The sequence below is a fragment of the Catharus ustulatus genome, chromosome 18, assembly GCF_009819885.2.
Source record: "Catharus ustulatus isolate bCatUst1 chromosome 18, bCatUst1.pri.v2, whole genome shotgun sequence".
NCBI classification, from domain to species: domain Eukaryota; kingdom Metazoa; phylum Chordata; class Aves; order Passeriformes; family Turdidae; genus Catharus; species Catharus ustulatus.
Window position 1 is genome coordinate 3,776,910 of NC_046238.1, and position 27,304 is coordinate 3,804,213.

A 27,304-nucleotide genomic window follows, 5' to 3' on the forward strand; every position below is an offset into this window, starting at 1 on the left:
CGCCACCGCTTAACCCGCGTCCGCTCGGGGCTCGGCCGGCTCCGCGCCCTGCCCCGTGAGCAGGCGAAGCTGTGGAAGCCCCGCGCTCCGGTGCCGGGGGTCCCGCAGCCCCCCGGGCGGAGCGGCGGCGCGGGGCGGGGCGCGGCGCGGGGCGATGACGGCGCGGGCGGTGACGCGGGGCGGGCCGCGCCGCGCTCGCGGGCCCGAAGCCGCCGTTGTTCGCGCTCCCCGCAGCGCCCGAAGGCCGCGGCCCCGCCGGGACCCCCATGTGAGCGGCGGGCGGCGCGGGGGGGCCGGCGCACCGCGACCCGCCGGGGCCACGGGGGAAGATGACATCGCGGAGGTGAGCGGGGAGCGGCGGCCGCGCCGGCGGGGAGGGCGGCGGGCAGGGGCCGCTGCTTCTGGGGCGCCTCCGCGTTCGCTCCCCGGGGCTGCGGGGACGGGGCCGCTCCCTGCGGGCGGGCAGCACCCCCGGGAGCCGCTCCCGTCCCTGCTCCCGGGGCCCGCTCCTGGCTGTTCCCCTCCTGCAGCCCCCACCCCGCCCGTTCCCGGGGGATGTCCCCGCTCCCGGCTGTTCCTGGGGGATGTCCCCGCTCCCGCATCCCGTTCCCAGGGGAACCTACCGGGGCTGGAGGGGTCGGGTGGCTCCGAGTCTCTCCGAGTCCCCGTTTTGGGGGGTTTCAAGGGAGTGTCCCCACGGAGCAGCAGAGCCGAGGGATGGATTGTTGGTGTGTGAGCCCTGCTCGCTATGGACGGTTCGTGTTCCACGATTTACCCACCCTAAAACACGACCCAGCTGCACAACCCGAGTGTTCCCTGCGTTCTTAATCGGTTATCAGCGTTCGCTCTCATTTCACACCCTTGTGGCACTGTGACAAACAGCCAGCCCCATTTCTTTGTTGTAGTTTCTCACTGTCCGTAGTGGATTTTAATGTTTGGTACCCGGTGTCCTTTTGGGCTCAGAGGTTTGGGTGAATGTTGGGCTTCAGAGGAATTATTGTCACATAAAAGAGTATAAATGTATTTATCCTTTTTAACAGGATAAATGTTTGGGATTTATGGAATCCCAGAATGGTTTGGGTTGGAAGGGACCATAAATTCATCCCATCCCATGCCCTGCTGTGGGCAGCAACACTTTCTGTGATCCCAGATTGCTCCAAACCTTGTCCAGCCTGGCCTTGGACACTTCCAGGGATGGGGCAGCCACAATTTCAATTCACCTCTATAAGTAATTCCTATTAAATTATAATTTCTCCAAGGGTAAGTTGTCCTCTCTCTTCTGCTCAAAATGGTGAATCTGGATGAGTTGGTTTTAATCCATAGCCATTCATAGTAGGATTTGGGGTTTTTTTAATTGTTTGGAGGTTTTTTTAGTGTAAAATGGTGTTTTCTGGATGTCCCTGCTCCCTCTGGGAACAAGGCTACGAGTTACCTTTTGCAACACTGTGAACTTCCTCCTTGCCAGGAATAATACTGTTCCTGTGCTCAGAGCCCTAAATTGTAACTTGTGAGGGAGACTGAAAAAAAACTGGGAAATATCAACTGATGAGCCTATAAATAGGAGTAATTAAAGTACCCGTCAGCACATCCCCAGTGCTGTGGTTGTGACAGCTGAGACAGAACTGATTTCATCTCTCCTTTGCTCTTGCAAAGGTGATTAAAAAACCCAATCACTGCATGGAAAATTGTATTGATTTATTTCTTTGTTGTTTGGTGAGAGAGAAACGTGCTGGCAGTGTGTGGCTCAGGGAGCACAGATCCTGCTGCTATTTGCTGGACCATGATAACAAAAAAGGGATAATTGTGTGAAGGATGGATTTTCCACCATGGTTTTTTTTTCATCAGAAGATTCTTTGCTTTACTGATACCCCCTTGGTTTTATAAATGAACCTGCTATTTCACTGTTACTTTCTTACCAACATTTCCACCTTGCTGTGAATTAATTCTGGCCAGGTCATGGTGTATTCCAAGCCCTTGGGAAGGATGGTGAGGAGCCAGTTTGGCCAGAGCGTGGGTTTGGGTGACTTCTGTGATTGTATTTACTGCCCTTGGCTGGGCCAGCTCTGCACCTGCTCCCACGGAGATGGGGAGGGAAAGCAGGATAAAAAGCCCAAAATGCATTCCATCCCTATAAAAGGAAGCGGGAGAGCAGGTCCTGGGCTGTCACTGCCGAGCTCTGGCCCTTTGCTGTCCCCTCCCAAGGTTGGGAGCGCTTCAAGGAGGATCCAGAACCGCTGGCAGGGATCCCTGACACCCCCATTCTGCTATTTGGGGTGGCTGACAAATGCAGCTTCCTACTCAAAGCCAAAAATACGGAGCTGAGGGAGCAGCAGGACGAGGTGCCAGCACAGCCAGACTTACTTAAAGTGCAAGAAACCCTCCCAGGTGCAGCCTGGCTTTGCTGCATTTAGCATCTCTGTGTGGATTTGGGGGAGAGATTTTGGGGTTTGAACCGTGGATTGTGTGTTTAACCTCTCCTTTAAGTGCTGGTTAAATATTTGTAGTCACCTCTGTAGATAAGTTATTATTTTTTCCTTTATTCATGTGCAGCTACTTCCTTAAGGTTCAGGGTGGGGTAAGGAAGATATTCCCTTGGTTAATGTTTATGGAATGGCAATATAATAAATCTGGAGAACCAATCCCAATAATTACTCCTCTCTCTGTTTAGACATTTTTTGCTATAAACTCCAAAACTTACCAAGATTTCTCTTAAATCCTGTGCATATTTAAAAAGCTTTACAAACTGTTCAAATTATTACTGCACTTTTTTGTGGTTTTTTTTTAAAATTTTCTCCTAATAGCAGTAAAATTTTGGGAGTAGAAATGTGATAAATATATGATCATCTTCTCCAGGCAACCTTTTGTGGGCTGAAATGTGTTATTTAATATTCAGTTCATCCCAGGTACTGATGCTTGTGCAGGTTCTTTTGTCAGAACTTTCCTTGACCCTTGAATTATCATTAAATAAATGGGACATTATTAACTAGCTCATTCCCATTTGCTGTGATAATTTGGAAGTATTTTTGAATAGATTTTCCCATTCATAAACAAATTTCCATTTGTGCATAAATTGGATATTTTCTGTGTTGCTCTTTGGTGAAAGATGGGGACTATTCACTAGATTTTCGTGGTGCAAGCAGAATCTTATTAACTTGGGGAAAAAAAGATTCACAAGAAGATTCACAAAATTTACTTCTGAAATGGATCCTAATTCCCATTTTAATGATTTGCTAGAGATTTGGATTTTCTAGAATCCTGAAACTCCAGAAGAGAATGGTCTGGAGAAGGCTTTGGTGGGAATATTGGCAACTTTTCAGTAGAGAAGGAATTGCTGCAACAATTGAAATTATAACCCTAAATTCAGACCTGTGCTCTCATATTTTGCTGATTTAGCAATTTAGCCTGAAATGCTGACTGGATGAGGAAGGATCAGGAATGCTGTTCAATTTTTCTGGATATAACATCCCTCTCTCTCTGTGATGAGCCTGACTGTGGAGCTTTTTGGATAAAACCCAGAGGTGAACAAAGAGGAGCAGGCTGAGTTCTTTCAGCACACACAAGAATGAGAATTTAACTCTGAGAATTAAAGGTGATTTTTAATTGCTGAGTGCAAAGGTGACTGAGCTGAGCTTGGGGGGGTGCTCACATCCCTACTCTGATGGTTTATTTTTAGAATTTGCCTTCTAAAATCCTCACCAAGTCCTGTCATGCAGAACTCTTTCAGGGCTGCAATAAAAATGGGTAAATTCCTGATAAGAGCGGCGGTGACACCGACTGGCTCCAAATAAGTCTCCAAAGTCAATGCCAGAGGTGGGGACATGGAGCTTTGGCCAGAGCCCAGCCCCAGCTCTGCTGGGCTCTGGGATAGTCATTGAGGGCACTTTGTGGGTGGTGAGGATCAATAGGAGATTCCTCTGTGCTCGTATTTAAGTGAGACAGAGCCGACCCCAGCTCCACATTCCTGGGAGGAAGAGCAGTGGGGTGTCCATGCAGGGAGTTCCTTCCTGACCCCCTCAGCTGTGCCCTAAACCATGAGGTTTTGTTCAGTTTTTAACCTTCAAAATGTTGTCAAGTGTCACTTTGGATGTTTTGTTTTATTTTTAGGTATTTTTCCTGTTTGTCTTTCAGTTTCTTTGTGTGCTGTGTTTTGCTGGAGTAAGGAAATACCACTTCTGGTCTGTGTTTATGTTGTGTACCTTTGATATCATTTTAATCCAGGCAGTCACAGTGGGGATAAATGTAATTCTTGAGTATACAAAAAAAAATGCAATATATAAAGTTGCAATATGAAACTAATAATGAACAGGAATTTTATTAATTTAGGTGCAAAACTCAGTTTGGATTGCTCTGTGTGAGTTAACTCTGAAAACCTGCTGTTTATTTATTAATATTCTTCATTTTTAACCTCTTGTAGATGGTTTCATCCAAACATCACTGGGGTGGAGGCAGAAAACCTGCTGTTAACAAGAGGAGTTGATGGCAGCTTCCTGGCACGGCCCAGCAAAAGTAACCCAGGAGACTTCACACTCTCTGTTAGGTGAGTTTGGATCTTTCCAGTCTTGCCCCAGCTTGGTAATAATCTTAATTTGCTGCTGTCCTGTGGGGAAGGAGCTGTGGATGAGCTCCTTGACAGAGGTGAAAGAATGCTCAGATCACTTTTTAGTGTCATTCACTTTTCTCTCTTCTTTTTCTCCCATTTTCTCTGAGGAGCTTCTCAAACACAACACTCAGCTCTGGGTTGGAGGGGAGTAAATTCTGATTTTACAGCAGGACAAAAATGTTCAGGGGAAGCAGAAATAGCTTGATAATAACATTGCTTTTATCCCTTTACAAATCCATTTGATAACCAGCTGGAAGGAGCAGAGGTGTTGGGAATTAGTGATCCAGCAGGAAATCCAGACTGTCCTCACACAGGAAAAGTCAGCAAGTTTTTAAGGGCAACTGTGGCTTTTTGAGCTTCCAAAACAGGCTTTCTGTGACAGTTGTCCCCTGACACTACATGGTAGGGATGGGGAAAAGACAGCAAGAGGAAGTAGATAAAGGAAAAGGGAAAAGTGGGATTGGTGATAAGAGTTGTGCTGCTTGGATACTTGTGAGATAAGAGCCCTTGTGGCACAGGAGGGGATTCCTGCTGGGAGCTGCTCTTCCTTCATCTCAGAGACTGTGGCAGCAGGCAGAGGCAAATGTTTCCTGAGGGAGAGACCTTGGGAGCTGCTGGCAGTTCTGGAGAAAGGAGCAAACCAGCTCTGCTGGGTCTCTCCAGAATGTTGAACTCCTCTCAGCCTCCACCCTTGTGCTTGTGTGTGGGATTTGCTGTGGCTCTGGGGGTTTCTGGTGGCACTCCTGAGGTTGTGCCTTCAGGGACCCCTCCAGCACAGAATTGTTTTCCTGTTCTCCCTGCCTGCTGGGCAGAGAAGCTGAAGCAGAGGGGCAGTAGTTTGTGCTGGAATTGTGAGTATGGATTTCTCCACCTCAGACATCACCAAATATAAAAGTGATTGGCTCCTCAGCTGATTGGGAAGGGTTTTTTGTCCTCTCTTTCAAATCTTAGACGAACTGGAGCTGTCACCCACATCAAGATCCAGAACACAGGTGACTACTATGACCTCTATGGGGGAGAGAAGTTTGCCACCCTGGCTGAGCTGGTCCAGTATTACATGGAACACCATGGGCAGCTCAAGGAAAAGAATGGAGATGTCATCGAGCTGAAATATCCCCTCAACTGTGCTGACCCCACGTCTGAAAGGTCAGAGAAGTGGTGGAACCTCAATGTCCTTGTGCTTCTTAATAAATGCTTTTTATCCCTGTTATCACTCAGCCTCCAGCTGGGAAAAGGGTGGCCACCACCTTGGATTTGTTTCAGGGAGGTTCCTTGCAAAATGGATGAATAAATGTGGTTAAAGGTGAAGCAATGCAAGCCTCAGAACCTGTTCCCTTCAGCATTCTTCCTTGGGTGGGACAGGACTGGAAAAGAGGGCAGAATTCCCTTTATTTTTACTGGGAGAATGTTTAATTGGAGAAGTTCTCCTGGTGCTGTTGTTGCTGCAAGGAATTCCCAGGGATATTTCTGAGCATTACTTTTTGTGCTTTTCCTAGCAGTTGTCAGAAAGGAAATGCTGTACAAACCCTCAGATTCCTCAGACTCCTGTTTTGAGGAGCGTGGTTAATAAGGAAAATTTGAAACTCTGGGTTTGAGGAAATGTCAGGGATTAGAGCTAAACCTGTTTATTCCTAGAAGTGAAAAAATGAGGAAAAATATTGAAAAATATTCAAAAATATTCTCACTCCTCAAAATGCTTTAACAGAGGTGGGGAGGATCAATGTTTTTTTGGCCCTATTTCCTGAAGAATTGAGATTGCTGGGATTATCCTCTCCAGTTCCTAATGGGATAGAAGAGTGAGGTCTCAAAAATATTACATTTCCACGAGTTGATCAGGGAAGTTTCATGAAGGAAATTAAAGAAGAATGAGTGCCTTGGCTGAGAGGAAGGTTGGAAGGTGTTTATTGGGGTTGTGAAGGATCCAAATCAAAGCTTCACTGGAAGCTTGTAGGAAACTCCATGGAAGTGCTTTGAAGTATTTCTGTCCTCCCTGATGTGCACCTGGACACTTCCAAGGCTTGTTTTATTTATTATTTTTACCACCTGAGGTTTTCCCTAGACCTGGCCATTATTGCTGAGTGAACAGAAGGATTCAATTTCATAATAAACACCTGCATTGAGCTGGAATGCTGAGCTAATGTCTCCCTCTGTGTCTCTTTATTTCCAGGTGGTTTCATGGGCATCTCTCTGGGAGAGAAGCTGAGAAACTCTTGACAGAGAAAGGGAAACATGGGAGTTTCCTGGTGAGGGAGAGCCAGAGCCACCCTGGGGACTTTGTCCTTTCTGTGAGGACGGGGGATGACAAAGGAGAGAGCAACGATGGCAAATCCAAAGTGACACACGTCATGATCCACTGCCAGGTAGGAAAAGCAGGGAATCCATGGCCCAGGAGCTCTGATATATTCCCTTTGTTCCCTGGGTTTGCTGCAGGTCATCCCTTTGATCAAAGTGACTCCTTTGATAGCATGAAAATTGCAGAATTTGCTTGGCTGACTGGCTCCTGTCAGGGCCTTCTGGCTCCAATCACACTTTGCTGTGCTCAGGGAGCCTTTGCAGGCTCCTGGATGGATTCTGTCAAAGTTGGAGTGATGGAACAAATGGGGATCCATCCACAGATGTCTCTCTCCTGTCAGTTCAGGCAGTTTCACCTGATGGATGATCAACAGCCTGTAAAAGAGTGTTCACTCCAAGGAGTGCCCTGAAATCTAAATCTAATTTAGTATAAGGTAGTTCTTCACTGAAATATTATTAAATTACAGTTTTGATATTTAATCTATCTCCATGGACTGCTATTTAAAAAATAATAATATATATTTTTAATGAATTTTTATTATTCTCTTTTACTTCTGTTGTGCCCAAGGACAGTGCAATGACTAAGTTATATAAAAACACCTCAAGTGCAGCAACAGAAGTAGCTTGGTGGAAGAAATGACCCACCAGGACTGTAAATGCTGAATTACCAGAAATGTTTATTTTTTCAAGAAAATTTCTCTGATTTGCAGTTAGCATTTATATCTTTGAGGAAAATAATTTGGCATTGCTTCCTTACAATCAGGAAGGTGCCAGGCAGTGCCAACCTTTCAGGACCCAATCATACACTTAAGTTTGGAAATCAATTCAAATCCCTAATTCCTGAATTCTCATCCTGTATCTCCAGAGCTGCCTGAACCCTGGTTCAGAGGGAATCAACTCTCTAAAAAAGCAGATAAACTGATTTTCAAAGAGATGGCAAATCCTGCAGTGTTCCTGTTATTAAAATCCCTTTAGCAGAAGGATTTCAGTAGATTCTTATACACAGAATTTTAGATTTTTAGAATTTCTGATGCAAGGCACAGCCTAGAGGTGCTGTGGCTGTGCTGGTGGGAAGTGAAATTATTTTGAGGAGATTTTTCTTTCCAGGATCTCAAATATGATGTTGGTGGAGGGGAGAAGTTTGACTCTCTGACAGATCTGGTGGAACATTACAAGAAGAACCCCATGGTGGAAACTTTGGGCACTGTATTGCAACTCAAACAGGTGAGAAGGAGAGCCCAGCCCTGAGCTTTGCCACCTCCAGGATTTGTTGTTGAAATGCAGCTTTTCCATACATTCTGAAAGACTTTTTGCTTTTCTGGAGGAGTTAAACTCCATGAAATGGATGACAAAGTCATTTAAATGGGAGCAATTTTTGTTAGGCTTGTGAAGGGGTAGAGTGTTGTTGCAGAATTTCCTGGTGTCATCCTGGGCTGTAGATTTCTCATCCAGAAATAAGAATTTAATTTATTAAATAAAAACTGTGAGACTTTAAAAACAACTTTTCACTCTCCCCTTCCTCATTGCCCTTCATCTGGATTCCAAAATTCTGACATCCACACAGATGCCTGGATCCTAAAATTCCCATTAAAATCTCCTTATCTTTAGGGATTTGTGTTTGTCTTGTCTTCCCATGGTTGTTATTTGCTAACCCTGAGCTGTTTGGGGTTTGTCCCAGCCCCTGAACACCACCAGGATCAACGCTGCAGAGATTGAGAGCCGGGTGAGGGAGCTCAGCAAACTGGCAGAGACCACAGATAAGGTCAAGCAGGGCTTCTGGGAAGAGTTTGAGGTAATTCCTTACATTCCAAATTGTGTTTCCCCCCAGTGTTTTTCCTTCCTCCCAATGTTTTTTTTCCCTTTCCTCCCAATGTTTTTTTTCCCTTTCCTCCCAATGTTTTTTTTCCCTTTCCTCCCAGTGTTTTTTTTCCTTCCTCCCAGTGTTTTTTTCCTTCCTCCCAGTGGTGTTTCCTTCCCCCCAGAGTTTTCCCCCAGTGTTCAATCTCACCCTGCTAAAGTCACATTGGGTTCTGGTGTTTCCTCCTCTCCATCACCTCAAATCCCTGGTTTTGCTCCCATCTCCAGGGCTTTGCCAGCTCCACTCTTATGGCTTGAAATATTTACCTTTTTTTCCTGATTCTCAGAGTGCTTTTTCTCCACAATCCCTCCTGGATATCCTCCCCACCGTAAGGGAGCCTCATGTGTTTGTCCCACCAGGATAATCCTTCAAATTCCTTCTGCTCTTTGGGAAGTTGGGAACCATTTCTTTAGGGAAACTTCCATTTCTCAGTCCATCTATTGCCACTGTACTTTTTAATACTCGTTTTGGGGGGATCTTAAAGCCATTGTGAAGTGGTGGAAAGCTCTGGGATGATGCAATGTGGATTATATGCATTCCTTGTACTTCTGGAGATTTATTTTTGGTTTGTTTTGGTGTTTCATTTCTCTCTGCAGGCAAAATTTCAATTTTCTTCCAGAAAGAGTGTGTAGGGACATGACAGGGGGAATGGCTTCAAACTAGAAGAGGTTTAGGTGGGATATTGGGAAGAAATCCTTCCAGAATTTGGAAGAAACTCTTCCCAGAGAAGCTGTGGGTGGAAGTGTTCAAGGCCAGATTGGCTGGGGCTTGGAGCAACCTGGGATAATGAAATGATTTGGGTTGTGAGGGACCTTAAATCCCACCTTCCACTATCCCAGCTTGCTCCAAGCCCCCTCCAGCCTCTCCTGGAAAACTCCAGGCTGGATTTTATGGACTGGTTTATACCTCACACACACACCTGACCACCAGTGAAGTCTGGAATTCCACCAGCAGATGGCAACAGGAAACTGGGAAGTGCTCAGGGAGCTCCAGAGAGGCTGATCTGAGAAACTTCCTGAATTGTGATGGATTTGCAAAGTTCATCCTTGGAGAAACAGAAATATCCATTAGCTAAATGCACTGTCCAGTGTGCTCTGATTATTGCCAAGAGAAGGAAAATTAAAATTAAATTAAATTAATCCATGAACAGTGAAGGAATTAGCACTGAGGTGTGTGAGGGCAGTGTCAGATGGTGAGGTGATGGCTTTGGGAAATGATAAAATGAGGATTAAGCTTTATCCTTTCCCTTTCCAGAGGGAGGGACAGTCCCTGATCCAGGGCTGCTGAATGGGCAGAATGGGCAGAATTCCATCTGGAGAGGGAAGGAAGTCAGCAGAGGTCGTGTGTGTGGGAAGGGATCATTGGTTTGGCAAAATAAAACTGAGCTATTAATTCAGTGTTCTTCCCTGACCTCTGGTGCACGTTGGAGAAATTTTTCTTGGAGTGGATTTCTCAGTGAGGCCTTAGAAGCAAAGTGTTTTCCTTACAGAAGAAAAAGTCTACCAGAAAAGCAAATCAATGAAGGATTTTTACTTCACTTCTTTTCCCCTTTGCTGCTGTCAGTGAGGCCAACATTTTTAACATTTCCTTGGGAATGAAGCCCTCTCTTAGCAGTTTTAGTGCCCTGCTTTTCCATTCCCCCAGGGAAGCTCCAGCTGTCCCCCATGGTGGCAGGAGGGGGGAACACACTCCAGGCTGTCCATGGATCCCTGGCTGTGCTGTTCAGGAGCTGCCAGCCCAGATGGTGAATTTAAATTACTTGTCTCCAGGCAGGAATGAACCTCTTGTCCCAGGAAGCACCAGACAGGAGTGCTGGCAGTCCTTGTAATGTTTTTCCTTGTGAAAAGTGGTTATTTCTGAGCTTAGTGCTGGGATGCTGTAGTGAAGTCAAGAAGGATATTCCAGATTTATGGCTGTGTTGTTCCAGCTCTGGATGGGTTTGTTGGGAGTTGCTGCTGCTCGTGGATCTCTCCTCAGGGATGCTCCAAGCAATAATAATTAACTCTAGGAAGGAAGATGTGGTTTCCACAAATTTAATTGCTTCAATTCTTTAACTTGCTGGGAAAGTTTAGCTCTCAGTCCTTTTGCCTGGAATTCCACAGGCAGTGCTTTAGGGGGGAGATGTTTTCTGTTTTGTCACAAGCTTGAAACTTTGCATCTCTTGAATTTCTTTTGTTTAGGATGAGCCTAATTATCGAAGGTCATTAAGTGAGGGAGTATCAGACTGAGACAGGACTGAGCAAATAAAATAAAATCAGCTAAATAAAAGCAAGAATCTGGAGGGTGGAATGATGAGGGGAGCAGCTTCCAAAGCCTGAGTGTTCCTTTTAGTGGGGCCAGAAACTGAAAACTTGGAGCAAAGCTTTGGGATCCTGGTGCCTCCAGCTCTGGGGGGCTTTGGGAGAAGGGAGATTTGGGAGTGGAGAGTTTTGCCCCCCCAAATGGAACAGCATGGCTGTGAAAGTGTTGAATTGCTGCTGTCCCTGGGACATTGTCTTCCAGAAATCCCCACTCTGGGTTGTTCCTTCACTGGGATAATTTGTGGGTAACCCATTTGTCCTCACCTAATGCCCCTCTCCTCCCTTTTCTCTGGGAGAAGGGGTTGCTGTGAGGATGGGCCAGGCCATCCTGCTGTTTCTGAGCCCCCCCTGTGTGTGCTTTCCCCTCAGACCCTGCAGCAGCAGGAATGCAAACTCCTCTACAGCCGTAAGGAAGGGCAGCGCCAGGAAAACAAGAACAAAAATAGATACAAAAACATTTTACCCTGTAAGTATCGACCCTTCCTTGCCATTTCATGTTACTCTGGTTTATTTTCCTCATTAATACATGGTTAATTAAGTACCACTGGGATTTGGCTTCTCTTTAATGATAATTTCCCCTCTTATCAGGATTATCCTGTGATTCCCAATTTGGGTTCACACATTTGCACTTTGGAGATATTTGTAATATTGTTTTTTATCTTCAGCTTTCATTTAAAAGCCTCATATCCCTCAACTATTACTCAACAGGCTGGAATGCTTAAATTTAAGAGGATTAATTTGAGGGACAGAGCTGCAACATGCAAATCCCAAGGCTTTTCCTTGACTTAGTGTTTGAGTTTTCCTCAATTCCTAGGACACGTTTTGGCCCAGCTGGTCACAGCCACTTGTTTAAAGGAAGCAAAAGAGGCAATTTGGGATATTCTAAATCACTAATTTACTAAGTTTGATAATTAATTAATAGCAGCTGTGTGTTCAGAGCTGTAGAATGCAGGTGCTTGACATCCATGTGTGTTTTTTGCAGTTGATCACACCAGAGTTGTTCTCCACGATGGTGATCCCAATGAACCTGTTTCAGACTATATCAATGCTAATATTATTATGGTGAGTGTATTCCCACTTCCTCTTCCCTAAATCCAAGTGGATCTTATCACCATTTGTTAAATTGCTGGGTTGTTTTTCCCATCTCTAGCCTGAATTTGAAACCAAGTGCAACAACTCAAAGCCAAAAAAAAGTTACATTGCTACCCAAGGCTGCCTGCAGAACACGGTGAATGATTTCTGGAGGATGGTGTTCCAGGAGAATTCCAGAGTTATTGTCATGACCACGAAAGAAGTGGAAAGAGGAAAGGTAAAACCAGACCCCAGCTGGCCCTGGGACAGATCCTGACATCTGACTACAAGTAGGAACTGAACTGACTGGGATAAATTGATTTATCAATCAATTTATTTATGGAATGTGGTGTGACACCAGATTCCTTGGAGCTCTGGAAGGTGCTGAGTGTCTTTTTTTATTGATGGTTGTGGGAATTGGAGATTCCTGTCACATCAAACCTCCCTTTCTTAAGGTTTGCCTGCTGAAATTTTAGCTGAATGTGAATCTTTCAAACTTAGGGATGGGAGATGTGGCCAAGCAAGAATCTGGGAGCTTGAAGGGAAAAATTCCTGCTTGCCATTTATTTTGGCTCATCAAGCCTGTGTGGGCCTCCCTAAAAAAGCAGAATGATGGGATTTTTAAACATGGGGATACTGCTTCTTACCTGGGAGCTGCTCTGGCAGGGTTTTATGCTCTCAGAGAGGAATTTTCCCTTTAATGGTGCACCCCAAAAATCTCCATTTACCTTTGCAGTGCAGGGATCTTGTCTTGCTGCCTGGCCTCTGGCAAACCTGGGGATATTTTGGTTTGTTTCTGGTTTTTAATGACACAAGGCAGGAAAAAATAGGAATAGTTGAACACTGATATCCTGGCAACAGCCACACACAACTTCCTGGGGATTGTATGGATTTATCCTTGGAATTTGTTGCTTCTGATCTTTTTTTGTGTTTGATAAACCCCTTCTGTTTTCTGTCATTTTATTTTTAAATTTCTCTGCTTCTTCCACACACTATTGTCCCCCTTTTTACCTTTTTCCATATTCCCATGATGTGTTTCTGAAGGGAAAGCTGTTGTCTTTTTAGAGCAGTATCACTTGTGGAAAAAAAAATCAGATTAAAAACTGAAGTTTCTCTGTGGATGATTGATGATTGCAGGGGTTCTTCACCCCAGGAACTTTGTGTGTGTGGACTGAAGACAAATAACAGAAAACTTTACAGGATTCTCTCCCTAACTGAGGTGTCAAAGCTGCCACTGGTGCTGTTTGTTAGACTTTGTCTTGTGAATTTTTTTTCTTTAGTCTTTGACTTTGTCTTATGGATATTTTTTTTTAGTCTTTGCAAACTTCTGCCACTTCATCACCCTGATAAAGGGACAGGATTTGTGTTTCCTTCCTGAGAATTCACTGAAGGAGGGAGAAGCTCCCCCTTCCCAGTGATAATCTTTGTTTTGGAAGAGGAGAAATAAATCATGGAGTTGTTTTGGCAGAGTTGACTTGAATACACCTTTCTTCCTTCAAGTTATTTATTATTTTTTTAAGAACCTCCTGAATGGCCTCTTCCCCTCTGCAGTTTCTCCATTATTCTTCCCCAAAGTTTGATGGAGAAAACACTTTAATTCCTCAGTGCTGCATTGCTTATTCTTTCTTTACCCTTGAATGCTTTGTGATGCCTATTCCACTTCTTAAAGAATTGCAAATACCAGTCCTGATACCAAATCAAAGCTTTTTTATCTCAGGCCAAGCTGTTTGCAGGAAGGAGAGAGCCCTTTGCAGCAGAGCTCATAGCCTGAGGAAGGGAGGAACTGTGGAACATCCCAGCCCTGCATCGAGTCCTGCCTGTGCTTTAAACTGCAGAAACAGCAAATCCTTAGAAATTAAAAGAGTTTTGGGGTTTTGGAGGCAGTTCAGCAACCAGAATAAAGCTTATTTTAACATCATGTTGCTGTTCAAACTTGCTCTACCAACTGCTCAGAGCTCTGCATTGAAAACTGCAAGTTATTTCTGCTGGCACCCCCCAAAATCAGTTTATTTGCTTCAGTTTCTCCCCTTGTGACAGGAAAAGAAGGGCAAAAATAGCAGAAAAGCATCTTGTTGCCTACGTGGGCATGTGTTCAGCCATCTTCCTGTGCCTTGGGCTGGCAGAAGGAGCTTCCCTGTGCTGTGTTTTATTTCCTGAATATTCAGAATAACTGCAAGTAGACCCCATTGCTCTGTAGGACTTGGTGGTTGGTGGTTGCTCTTGCTAGAAGCTGCTCCTACAATAATTTCTGCTGTGATGCTGCATTCCCAGGAGCTGGCACAGAAGCCAAATCTAAGTGCTGAGAGGTGAATCCATTCCTCAGTGGATGGAATTTATTCCCTGGGCAAAGAAAATCTCGATGGAGGAGCAGCACACCAAAAACTGCATTTTAAAGCTCCAGAGTCATGAACTGCTCCCTTTGCAGGAGCCTGAACCCTCTTTGGTGATGGAACCAGAGCTGCATCAACCCTTCCTGCTGCAGGCCATGGAAAAGCAAGCACCCAAGTTTTATTTCCACTGGAAATGATTTATGCCTTTGACCTTTATTTCTTTTGTAGCCTGTAGGGTTTGGGCTGTGGGGCTGAATTTTGGTGGAATTCTGTATTTTGAGTCCTGTAGCTGGGGCTGCAAAAAGCAGGATTTTGAAAATATCCAGGCACAAAATAACCCAAAAGGTGCTAAGAGAAGAGGTGGCCTGTACCTGTTTGAAATTATCCAGTGGTTGTTATGGAGAGGAGAAACTTCTCATTAAAATGTTCTTTGCCTCCTCAGCTGATTGTCCTCTGTGGACTCTGAAATGGATTGTGTTAACCAATTTGCAAAGCAGCTTTTTTTTTCCCCTGCCTGATTATGCATTTTTTTTGTTGTTGTTTTTTTATTATATTTTGAAATCTTGCAGAGCAAGTGTGTGAAGTACTGGCCTGATGAATATTCCCTGAAGGAGTACGGAGTGATGCGCGTGCGGAACGTGAAGGAGAGCGCGGCACACGATTACACCCTGAGGGAGCTGAAGCTTTCCAAAGTTGGCCAGGTGAGTACAAGAGGAACTCTTGTCCTTTTAGTTCAGCTTGTGGATCACTAAAGAAAAAAATGAGCAGGATTAGCCCATTTCTCTGGGATCAATAAAAGCACTCGGGGATGAATAAATGGAGCCCTGCCTTTCTTTGAAGCTCCACGTTTAGTTCCATCCATCTTTCTCTTTGCCCTTGGGATAATTGAAGATTCTCCTACCTAAGCAGCTTTTGGCAGGAGAGGAACTGCTGCAGAGCTTGCAGGGAATCTGGGAGGAGGGATAATGCTTTTAACTGAGGACACTTCAATCCAGCCAGGCGTCTGCTCCCTCATGGAAGGGATTGCCTTGAAAGGAAAGGTTGTGTGTGGGTCCAGAGTGTGGAAAATCCTCTTAAGGGAAGGGATAAAAAGGTGAGAAAATAGTGTGGAAATCGTGCTTCCTGTTAAGGAACAGTTTGGATCAGGGAGGAGAAGCAAATTTAGTGATTGATGTGCCCTGCCTTGTTCCCTCATTTGGGAATTGTGGAGCTGTGGGTGCTGAGCTGAGCTTGGATTTGGGATGTGCCCCCTCCCTGCTGGACTCAGCTGTTCCCCACAAGGAGCTGGATTTGGGAAAGATGAAACAGGAAAACCTTATAAATATGATTGCCTGGCAAAAGATTTTGAGAATATGGAAACTATAAATGAGATTGAAATGAAAACCATCTCTGAGATACCAAACCTTAGTTACTAAATAAAAAGAAAACAATAGAATGGCTGGCTGAAAGTAATCCCCTCTTGATTAAACAATTCCCTCTGCTTGCAGACAGTCCAAGGGTCAGAGAAGACCCTGCCAGCTTGGCAGAAGGGGTCCAGAGAGGAGTTTTTAGGGTTTAAAGTGTAACACAGTATGGGAATGTAATGATTCTTACAGGCTGTATGTAAATGCTGTAGGATTTGTATCTTGTGTTAGATTGGTTAGTGAAAATTAAAATACTCAACACAGAAGGAGATTTATTGTATTGTAACAGGAACCTCGCTCTCTGAGCTTTTCCTCTTAGCCCTCTGAACTCTCTTAGCTCTCTCTTTTACCACTCTTTAGCTCTCTCTTACCTCCCTCCCGCCTCTTTCTCTCACTCTGTCCCTGCCCTGCTCCGAGCTGTGGCTGGCAGCTCCAGGCACGGCCCTTTCCCCCACACCCTTTGCAATAAACCACAAGTTCCTGTGGTCAGTGGTGTCTCTGAACCTGAGCCAAGCACTTGTGTGTGTTTTAGAGTCTCTGTGTCCCAACCAGAGGAAGAGTCAGGATACTCTTCTGTGTTTCCAGAGGTGTTTATTTTATCTAATCAAAAGTTCTTTCCCTGACTAACTACAATCTGTTCAGCAGGTCAGCCCCAGGCACACTGCCCACCCCTGGGTGGGATTATCTTTTTATACTAAAAACTACAGAAGCATTATTTGCAATTATCTTCCAATACCCATCACTTATATTGTACAGTCTGGTTCTTCTCTAAACCAATCTAAAAGTGCCAACATCACCCACAAGATGGATTCAGGAAGAAGGAGAAAGAAGGACAGAACATACCCAGGTTCCTCCATCTTGACCCCAGACCCTTATTATAAACAATCTTAAAAACCTACTTTTTCACCTTATAATAATCTAACTTACACTCTACTTATTTTTTGTGACTTGTAATTCTTCATGTAAGGGTGGTAATTTTTCCCGGGGAGAGAAATCAAAGGCACAGGGGTTCTGGGCAGTGTGCCAAGGTCTCAAACCATCCAGGGCAGCCAGAGGGATGTCTTGGATTGCCACAGTTGCAAGGCCTGGCTTTAGAGATCTCACTGTCCTGACTGTCCTACCCATGTCACTCCCACAGTCTCCTCTGTGGATGATACAATTCCTCCAAAGCCATCTTCCCCTGGCCCCTGGAACTTGCTATAATAGATAAGGTTTCCTAGATACCAAGGCTGAGCCAAATTCCTTAAGAATTTTGTCACTCTCTAACACTTTGCAAGATAATTGGTTAGAAATTAGTCTGTGTAATTGGTCAGTTCAACTTTAGAACTTCTCACTTAGATTGGATGCTGTTTTTTGTATAAACTTTTTATTGGCTGTAGATTGAATCCCCCAAAACCTATAAATGTGACTGTCTGCCCTTTGTCTCTGGGGATGCTGCTTGACTCCCTCCCCATGAAATAAAGATTCTTGTGGAACACATCAAGTAAGGCCTCTGCTCTTTCTCTGCTGGCTGATGTGAGCTCCTGAGAGATGGCTGATCCATATCAGCACTCTCAGCTCCTGGTAAAACAACTACCAGAGACAAGAAGGAAGCTTCCATCCTCCAGGGCTGCAGGGCTGTGTGCTTTGCTTGCAGGGGAACACGGAGAGGACGGTGTGGCAGTACCACTTCCGCACCTGGCCCGACCACGGCGTCCCCAGCGACCCCGGCGGCGTCCTGGATTTCCTGGAGGAGGTGCACCACAAGCAGGAGAGCATTCCTGATGCAGGACCTGTGGTGGTTCACTGCAGGTGAGGGCATGGGCTGGGCTCCTGCCTCTCCTCCTCTTGGCCATGAGACCTTTAGAAAGGACAATTTTCCCTGGATTGCTCAGAATTCCATTTTCTGTCTGTACAGTGCCACGTTCTGGGTGTCATCCCTTGGGAAGGGATTTCAGAGTGTGAACCTTTGTGTAAATGAAAACTTCTGCTCTTAGATGTTCTCATGGCTGGAGCATTTCAAGTGCAGGATCATGGGAATTCTGGTGTCCCATCCCACCTGTGAGAGCTCTGTCCTTTTTGGGTGCTCCCAGCTTGTAAATGAGATGTTTCTTAGGCAAGGAAATATTAAATCTGACCTTATGAGTTTTTTCTCATTCAGAGGTGTTTATAAACACTGAGGGACAGAAGTGTTGATTTCTGTTCCTCCCCTGAGGTCTCTGTTTGGCTGTAGTTTGGAAGCCTCTGGCTATAATTTAGAAGCCTCTGGCTATAATTTGGAAGGTTCTGGCTGTAATTTAGGAGCCTCTGGCTGGAATTTAGAAGCCTCCTATCTCCTAATGCCATACTCTCCCTTTGGCTGGGCTTTTGGTGTGCATTCAGAAAGAACACAACAATTAAATTTCCTTTTTTTTCCCCTTCTTCCAGTGCTGGGATTGGGCGAACAGGAACTTTCATTGTCATTGACATCCTGATTGACATCATCAGAGAGAAAGGTACCTTGTCCCCTCTGATCTCCCTGCCTGCTCAGGGATGCTGATGGAGCATTCAGGTGAGCCCCACCCTCACTGTGATTATTGCCGTGGATGTCCCCAGGGGTGGATTGTGACATCGATGTCCCCAAGACCATCCAGATGGTGAGGTCCCAGCGCTCAGGGATGGTGCAGACAGAGGCTCAGTACAGGTTCATTTACATGGCAGTGCAGCACTACATCGAGACCCTCCAGCGCAGGATCGAGGAGGAGCAGGTGGGTCCATCCCAAATACCAACAGGAGCCTGGCAGGATTCCAGCAGGGAGCAGCACTGGGGGGGTTGTGTTGTGGGAAGTTTGGGTCTGAAGGTGTGAACTGTCTCCTGTCTTTCAGTTCATTATGCTTAAGAATTAATTACGTTGTTTGGTGAAATCCTGTCCTGAAGTTATGAGGTGGAATCCTGTCCTTAAAACCTTGAGTGCAATCCTGTCCTTAAAACACTGAGTGGAGTCCCCTCCTTAAAACATTGAGTGGAATCCCTTCCTTAAATTATGGAGTGGAATCCTCTCCTTAATTGAGTGGAATCCTCTCCTTAAATTATGGAGAGGAATCCCCTCCTTAAAACATTGAGTGCAATCCCCTCCTTAAAACATTGAGTGCAATCCCCTCCTTAAAACATTGAGTGCAATCCCCTCCTTAAAACATTGAGTGCAATCCCCTCCTTAAAACATTGAGTGCAATCCCCTCTTTAAAACATTGAGTGGAATTCTCTCCTTAAAACATTGAGTGGAATCCCCTCCTTAAATTATGGAGTGGAATCCTCTCCTTAAAACCTTGAGTGGAATCCTGTCCTTAAAACATTGAGTGGAATCCTGTCCTTAAAACATTGAGTGCAATCCCCTTCTTGAATTGAATGGAATCCCCTCCTTACATTACTAAGTGGAATTTTCTCTTTAAAATATTAGGTGGAATCCTCACCTTAATTTAGGTGGAATTCTCTCCTACCCCTCCCTGTCCCCAGATCTCAAATTTCCTCCCTATTATTGAATTTCCTGTGAAGGAAGAATTAAAGATAAGGGTCTGTTAATTAAAGCAGAACCTCGTGATCTTTGTGTTTTAGAAAGTTTTCAAATTTTGCATTTCTGAAAGGGGAAAATCAAATGTTGATTACTCCAATTCCTGTTTGGGGAGTTCATTGGTAGGAGATCAATGTATTGGAGTGGAAAATGGAAGGGTGAGTGTGGTTATCCAACAAAAAACACTTCCAGGAGTGTGGTGGGATCAGAAAAGTTTGGGAATAAATGGTGACAACCACAGGACCTTCCCCTCCCCCTTCCTGTTCAGGGAATTCTTTGCAATCCAGTTCTGGGGGGGTTTTACAGCAGTTTCCTGGTTTTGTGATAAAGAGCTGATGTTTTCTCCCTGTCCCTGCTGCTCCCTGCCCTGACCTCAGAGAATTTGGGATTTGTACCTTTTGCTTTCTATGCTAATTAGTTCCATTTTTTACTCTTTTTTAGTATCTTTTTTTTTCCTGCTGGGGACTTTCCAACATGTACTGATTTAATTCTTCTTTATCAGCTGGTTCCTACAAAATGTCCTTGTGGTCCATCCCACAAATTCTGCATTCCTTGTGTCCCCCAGTCCATCTTTCTCTCCCAATGTTCAATGAAGCAAATCCAACTTGGCTCAACAAAACTTTTCCCAAGCTGTGTTCCCACAAACTGCTCAGGGCAGCTTTGTTAAATGCTAAGAGTGATTTAAGAATCACCAGAAAGATCAGAATGAGCTGAGTGACTTTCAGGAGACCATCTTGGAAAAGCTTCAATCCCAGGAATGTTCTTAATGGGAATTCAGGAGCCAGAACTCCCCTGCCAGCCTCTGCTGTGAGCTTGGGTCAGGCCTCAGGACTTGTTGCACCATTGAAAAACCCCAAATAAACCCACAACCACCTCCCTAAACCTCAATTCCCTGCAAAATTTTCATTTCTACCTCGTAGCTTTCAGTGTTTTCAGGCATTGTGAATGTCTGGAAAAAGGAAAAATCCACATCCTGTTTCTTTCCCAGTGTAGTTCCCTGGCAGGAGCTGGAGCTGGGTGCCAGCACAATTGGCTGCAGCCTGGAGCATATGTGCAGAATCCAAATAACAGCTTGGCTGCTTTTTATATCAAACCTAATGGGCTCAGATATTATTTTATTAGAGCTCCTACAAACAATGGTGTCGCTCCATTGGCCCCAGCTCCAGGCTGGAAATAAGGTCAGTGGGAAGCCCACTGGCTGCTCAAGAATGAAATGGGGAATTTTCTGCCAAGGAGATGAGGATTGAGTGCATTCAGAGGGTTGGTGTGTTCTGCTGGAGATGGTGGGATGGGGGAAAATAGGGATTGTCTTGGTTTGAAAGACAGGTGTCTGCTAAGGAAGGCAGGAGCCTCTCTTGAAATGGAAAATGTAAACTCCCTCCAAATTACTGTAATTTTGAAATTAAGGAGCTCTCAGGCAAACATATGGGAATGGGAATAACAGTTCTTTGCTGGGAAAATTAAAATAAAAATACAGTACTACAAAAAACCAAAACACTGACAGAGAATCCAACCTGACACCTGTCAGTCAGGCAGGGTGTTGGGAGCACTCCCTTTAAATGGTGGCTGCAATCCTGCAGTGACTGATGTGGGTGCAGCTTTCTTCTGAAGGTCCAGGGGTGATGAAGATGAGCCTGGTGTTCTGGGAATTCAGTGGAGAAAGGCTCTGATGTTCCAAATTCAGATTTTATCTAGAAAGGCTTTATCTAGGAAAGGCTTGGCTCCTCACCCTGGGTAGAGCATCTCCCAGTGGGATGATGGAATTTTATCAGTGGGACTCAATGGGCCATTGACAGAGGATATCTCCTGGACAAAGGAGGGGTCCTGGAAGAGGTAAAGAAGATAAAGAACACTGCCCCACCTGCTTTTAACAGCTGCTGCTGCTAGAACACAAACTGCTGGTTGCACCTTTGCATTGCAACCTCAGACAGGGATTTTCAGGTTTTTGTCTCACCAAAGCCAAGCTTTAGGTGAGCTCAGTGATGTGTTCACTGCAGGACTGAGCTCTCTCCTCACAGACAAACCTAAAACCACCCATGATTATCTCTGGGAATTGCTGCACTGTCTCAGTGGTGGATTGCTTGCTGGGATTAACCCCAAACCTGGCTTTTTTGTTGTGTGTTTTGCTTCACAGAAGAGCAAGAGGAAAGGTCACGAGTACACAAACATTAAATATTCGTTATCGGACCAGACGAGTGGGGATCAGAGCCCTCTCCCCCCCTGCACCCCAACCCCAACGTGTCCAGAGTAAGTTCAGTCCTGCTCTCAGCTCTGAGCTCTTCTGTCTCATCCTCAGACCCCTCAAACGAGGCTGAGTTACCCCAAACCTGCCCTGTTGTCCTCTGAGCATAAATCCAGTAAATCTCTGAATTATGTGCTGTGTGTAATAGGATTTTTATTTTTTTTATGTCTCAAATGAGATTGGTGGGACTCTAAATGCTGATTTCATTTCAGAATGAGAGAAGATAGTGCTAGAGTATATGAAAATGTGGGGCTGATGCAACAGCAGAAGAGTTTCAGATGAGAAGATGTTCAGAGCCTTCCAGGCCAAGGCAGGTGTGTATGGCCACAGGAGGGGCTGTTCCAGCCTGGCTGGGGAGAAAATGTACCCAGGAATGCCCAAAATGCTTGGAATTTATCCCCAGAGGGTGCCTGAGTTCCAAAAGCTAATTTAAATTTAATTTTAATGACCTCTATGCACAATCTCATCTTTTACTGCCAGAGCACCCACACAGTTTCTAAGCCAGGGTTGAGACTTTGGGGTGAGTTTAAACTTTATTGAGTCAAAACTGAGCCCTTCTGTGCACTGCCTGAATAAGAAATAACTGCTGGGCTTTTTCCTCAATAATTCTTCTTTTTTTTTTTCCTTTCCCAGACATGAAAATGGTTTTTAAAAAGGTCAGGAAAGAGATGGAAGAAGCTTCACGTGAGCAGTGAACTCTGAGGGCTTGGTACCTTTTTATTTACGGTTTTAATCCTTCAGTAGGCAAAACTTCAGAGCATCTAAAGATTGTTTTTATCTCTTCTCTCCAATTTCCAATTGCTCATTTTCCAAATAAAAGGAAATCCTTTCTACAAGGTAGACAATTACTTTGTAGAGTCAGTTTTGAATCCTGCAAACTGTTGGACTGTCATCCATTTGTTTTTTTTTTTTAAATAGTATTTTGGTTTCACAGTATGGCTGATAGTGGGGTTGTTTTATGGTTTTTTTTTTCCTTATTTGAGCAGTTGTGGGGTTTTTGGGGGGGCACTGGGTGGGGGGTGGGTGCTGGGAGAGCCATGCCATGGATAAATCTGTGACATGAAATGTAAAATACTGATGGGAACAATGTGGATTGTTGGAAAACAGTGGATCACCAGCGTGAATAGAACCAAGTGCATGATCAAATTAGTCCTGATACATTTCAAACTCAGACTGAGCTTCCTGGGGTGAGCAGTTCTTGAGATGAAGGTGCTTTTTTGTGATAATTGGTGGCTTTGATTCCAATTTTGCTGTATGGCTGGATGGGCTATTTTGGAGGAATTTATGCAAAGTTGCTTTTCCATCAAAGTTTCTTTTCTGTGATCTCTGCCCAGAATAGGAATCCCTGTGTCCTTCAGGAGACTTCACCTGGGGGTGGCTTGTGAGGACACTCTGTGGTGACTTTGAGACTGAAGCAGTAGAGTTCAGGTATTAATTAATAAGCTGCAGGATGTTCACACCAGTGAAACCAGTAACCCAGTGCTGGTGTCAGGAAGGAAGCTGTGAGCAGCCTCCTGCATTTTCAGGGGAGGAGGGATGTCCTGGTGGGACAGGGAGCAGCAGGGCCACACCAGGGGCACTGTCCCACCCCAAGTGCCTGGACCTTCCTGCCCCAGTTCCATGGAATTCCTTCCCCTGGCTCCAGCAGCTCCCCTTGGATGGCAGGATCAGCCTCAAGGAATGGGGCTGGTGTCCCCCCAGCACCTTGTCCCTAATTTTGGGGACATTCTGTGACTTCAGTGGTGCTGAGGAGTGATTCCCATCCTCTCCCAGCATGCCTGACCTTCCTGTGTCATTGGAGTGGGGTTATTGGCCTTCCTGGTGGAGCTCTGCTGGAGTCTGGAATGTAATTATTGCAGCTTTGTGGGAGATTGCATCCCCTGCTCCTCAGAGTGCTTTGCAAATTCCAATGTTTGAGCAGTTTGTTTGAACTGAATGAAGGTGCTTCATAAATGTTAAGCAGAATTTTGTTCCTTAGCCTCTTGTCCTTTTTGTCTTTTGGGGCTTTGGGATTTGATTTTCTGGAACTCCTGTCACCAGCACACCATAAATGTGTTTGACTTTGTCACAGCCTTATGCTCTAGCCCTGAATCCTTACCCCTTCCCAGACTGGAATAGATGATGAGGAGAGAGAAATGTGGTGATTTGGCAGAGAGATTCCTGTTCTCCATCCCCTGCCAGCCTGTCCCTATTCCCAGCTCCCTCCTGCTGAACAGGGATCATTGGAAATGTTGAGATTTGCATGGAGCAATTCAATATTTGCCTCAAACTCTGTGCAGAGTCAAATTCTGCACTTCAGAGGTTGGAGCAAGGTGGGGACACACCCAGGTGGGGTTTGGAGCTGCTCTGCTCCAAACTGAGAAATCAAGGAGGGGAAAAGTGAGGAGAAAGGAGGGGAAGGATCCTGAGGGAACCTCAGCACTCAGTTCCTGTGAAGTGTCTTAAACCCAAGCTGGAGCTGTGTGAGCAGCAGTCAGCCCACAGCCAGCTCAAAGTTGCCTCCTGACCTCGTTCAGAAGCTGCCTCTGGAGGGTTTGGTGTGGAATTGTTCTCCTTGGGAGCAGGGAATTGTTGCTGCAGAATGTGTGTGAGTCCTGGGGAGCACATGGTGGGGGAATGTCAGTGAGGGGGAGCAGGATCTGAAGGATTCTAAAGGAAGAAATTCTCCTTTCTGAACCAAAGGGGAGCCCCTGCACCCTAAAATCTGTCACCAGAGACAGGGAAGGGTTTTAAAGCATTTCCTGCATGAATTCCAGCAAATCATGTGGGGTTCTGCCAGAGGAAGCAAACATCCTTTGGTTCAGGGGAGAGAGTGAATGTGGCATTCAGGGATTGCCAGTTTTAGGGAGTTCAGTGGGGAGCTGAGCTTGTGGAGCAGGGATGGAAAAGGATTTCAGGCTCCTCTTGGAGCAACCTGTGAGATTGACCCCAACTCCCCAGGCACAGTGATTGATGCCAGTGTGAATTTGCTGCACACTTCATTTACTGAATGTTTTAGAGAAATACATTTAATTTCAGCTAATTCCTGTTAGGCCTGATTGGTTCTATTAATCCTGACCAAACTTTCCTTTTTTTCCTCCTACAAAGTTGTGTTTGAGACATGATTAACCAGGCCACAGCTAACAAAGGTACCCAACCCACCCTGTTCCCTTTTTTTGTTGTAGGGCTGAGGAAATTCACAGCTGGGACTAAGATGTGTTGTCAGGGTTTGATTTTTCTACCCATAACTCCATTATTTCAAATTAATTGTTCATTTCTCCCTTTTCAATAGTGAAAGGTAATGAATAATTTCAAGCCTGTTTATTTATGATATTACTGTGATTTTTTTTTTTATTGCAGTACTAAAGACTAATGAAAAAAGATCTTATTAGATGGAATAGGCCTTGCATTTTTTTTTCCTGCAATGTATGAAGTATTGTACCAGAGTATTAAATGAAATGTAATATTTTATTGCAAAATTTCTATCCTTTAAAAGGAATACATTTAGGATGTCATCAATTTGATGTGAATCATGTAAATGTTGAGAAATGAGCTGTTTATTCTACATCTGGTGTTTCAAAAAGATTTCACCTCTTGCCTTTTGCCCACAGTCTGTAGCCCATTTGTCAAAATGTGACATTAAATAATAGTTCCTGTATAGAAATAGTGGTGGTTGTCCATTGTTTTCTGGGCTGGTATTTATGGGGTTTAATTCAGTTGCAGTGGGTTTGTTTTGTTTTTTTTTTTTTTTTTTAATTGCTGCCAAGCTGTGTTATCAGAAATAAATCATATCTGTAAACAGCAGAAATTCCATTAAAAAAAAGGGAAAAAAGAAATTCAAAATAGCAAAAAAAAAAAAAGAAATAAAGAAAATAAAAATCATTTTCTTACCATGGTTTGTCAGTCCCTGTGTTCTCCAGCTGCAGGCATCCAGGATGGGATAACGGGAAAAAATAATTTCTGGGAGGGTGGGGAGGGGCTGAGATAGAATTCTCAGAGAAGCTCTGGCTGCTCCATCCCTGGAAGAGTCCAAGGGTTGGGCAGGGCTTGGAGCCACCTGGGCCAGTGTGAGGATGGAGCTGGATCCTGGCAGTGCCTCCAACCCAAACCATTCCCAGATTGTGATTCTGCTCTCACAGCTGCAGGAGCTGGATCCTTGCAGTCTCTCAACCCAAACCATTCCTAGATTGTAATTCCATGCTCACAGCTGCAGGAGCTGGATCCTTGCAATCCTTCCAACCCAAACCATTCCCAGATTGTGATTCCCTGCTCTCACAGCTGCAGGGGCTCAGCCTCTCCTTTTGCTCTTCATGTGTGAGCAGTTTGAAGTGGGAGGGAAGGAAAGTCAATCCTGTTCTTTCTGCACATCCTGCTCTCCTGGGATGAGGGAGAGCTGTTTGTTCTTCCCCCTCCTTCCATTTCCCACCTCTTTCTCCCTTTGTTTTTGGGGCTCTGCTTTTTCTGAGATCCTTTAATGTCCCAGTGCAGGGGCTCCAAGGAGGGCTCAGGGCTTGGAGCAGGAGCTGGATTCTGTCCCAGGCTCCTCCTGCCACACTTCCAAAGCTCTCAGCATTCCTGACTCTCACACCTGGATCCAGACACTTCCCAAAATGTCAGATTTTCCCAGAGCAGATGAGAGAACACCCGCCCTGGGCTTTTCCATATCTTAGCTCCATCAGTACTGTTTTTTCTGATTTTTACTTCTCAAATCCATTGGGAATGTTCCCACTGGGGCTGTCCTTGTTGTTGTTGATCCCAGCAATCAGCCTGCATGAAGGGGTTTGAATTCCAGGGAGATCCCACCCATCCCTTGATCCTGCTCTCAGTGTTAAAAACAGAACTGGAACTTTCCAGGGAATAAATCAGCTCAGCCTGAGCAGTGCTGGTTGAAGAGCAGCAGAATCTGGAGTAAAACAAGCTTTAATCTCATGGCAAAGGCACATCCCAGGGATAATCCAGGCAGGAAGGAGGCAGAGCCCCAGGGCTGGCAGCAGGATCCAAACCAGGCCAGGAGCTCTGTGGAGCTGCTCTAAGGAGATTATCCCACGGAGGAAGATTGATTTATTTGATTTATGAACACATCCAACAGTTTGCATCCATCTCTGGGAGTTTTTATAATCCCTGCCAGGGCTGGGAGGGAGAGAAAAAGGGAAGGAGGGGAGGGAGGGGCTGTTCCAATCTGAGAACTTGGACAAAGATTGGAAGTGATGGGGCTGGGGTGACACTGGGTGTCTCCTGGCTGTGACTCCTGCTTGTGGTGACACTTCCAGCCCCTCCTGCTTTGTGGTGACACTCCCAGCCCCTCCTGCTGCTCCCAGCTCTGTCTCCCACGTAGGTGAGTACAAATCCATTTATTCTCCCGGCGCTCTCGGTGTTTGTACAAACGGAGGTGATCAGATACTGCTCAAGGACAAGTTTCTTATCTCCCTAAACCTTTGAAACTTCGGCTGACTTTTGTCCAGGATGAATTCCTGTGCACTTTGGGTCGGGGAATTCTGAGTCATGCAGCTGCTCTCCCAGTCAGGGTGGGAGAAGGGAAGGTGTCCTTCAATCCACATCTGTGCTGGGACCTCAGGAATTTTTTTTTCCAGCTCCACTCTCTTGGCAGAGCTGGTGCAAACCAAGTTTTGTTTTCAGGGTGGCAATTCCTATTTCACATCCCTGTGTTTTCAGGGTGGCAATTCCTGTTTCACATCCCTGGT

The 27,304-nt window shown here is 45.2% G+C and overlaps 1 protein-coding gene across 1 annotated transcript; it reads left to right on the forward strand.

Moving 5' to 3' along the window:
• The first annotated feature begins 255 nt into the window (after nt 1-255).
• PTPN11 (protein tyrosine phosphatase non-receptor type 11) lies at nt 256-25,417 on the forward strand. Its single transcript, XM_033075883.1, has 16 exons — nt 256-343; nt 4,415-4,537; nt 5,552-5,746; nt 6,768-6,960; nt 8,000-8,116; nt 8,571-8,684; nt 11,420-11,516; nt 12,033-12,112; nt 12,201-12,359; nt 15,021-15,152; nt 17,491-17,645; nt 18,261-18,328; nt 18,429-18,580; nt 21,516-21,628; nt 21,836-21,937; nt 22,257-25,417. The coding sequence occupies exons 1-15, from the start codon at nt 330-332 to the stop codon at nt 21,903-21,905; spliced, it is 1,782 nt and encodes a 593-aa protein (XP_032931774.1). The 5' UTR covers nt 256-329; the 3' UTR covers nt 21,906-21,937; nt 22,257-25,417.
• The last annotated feature ends 1,887 nt before the right edge of the window (nt 25,418-27,304 follow it).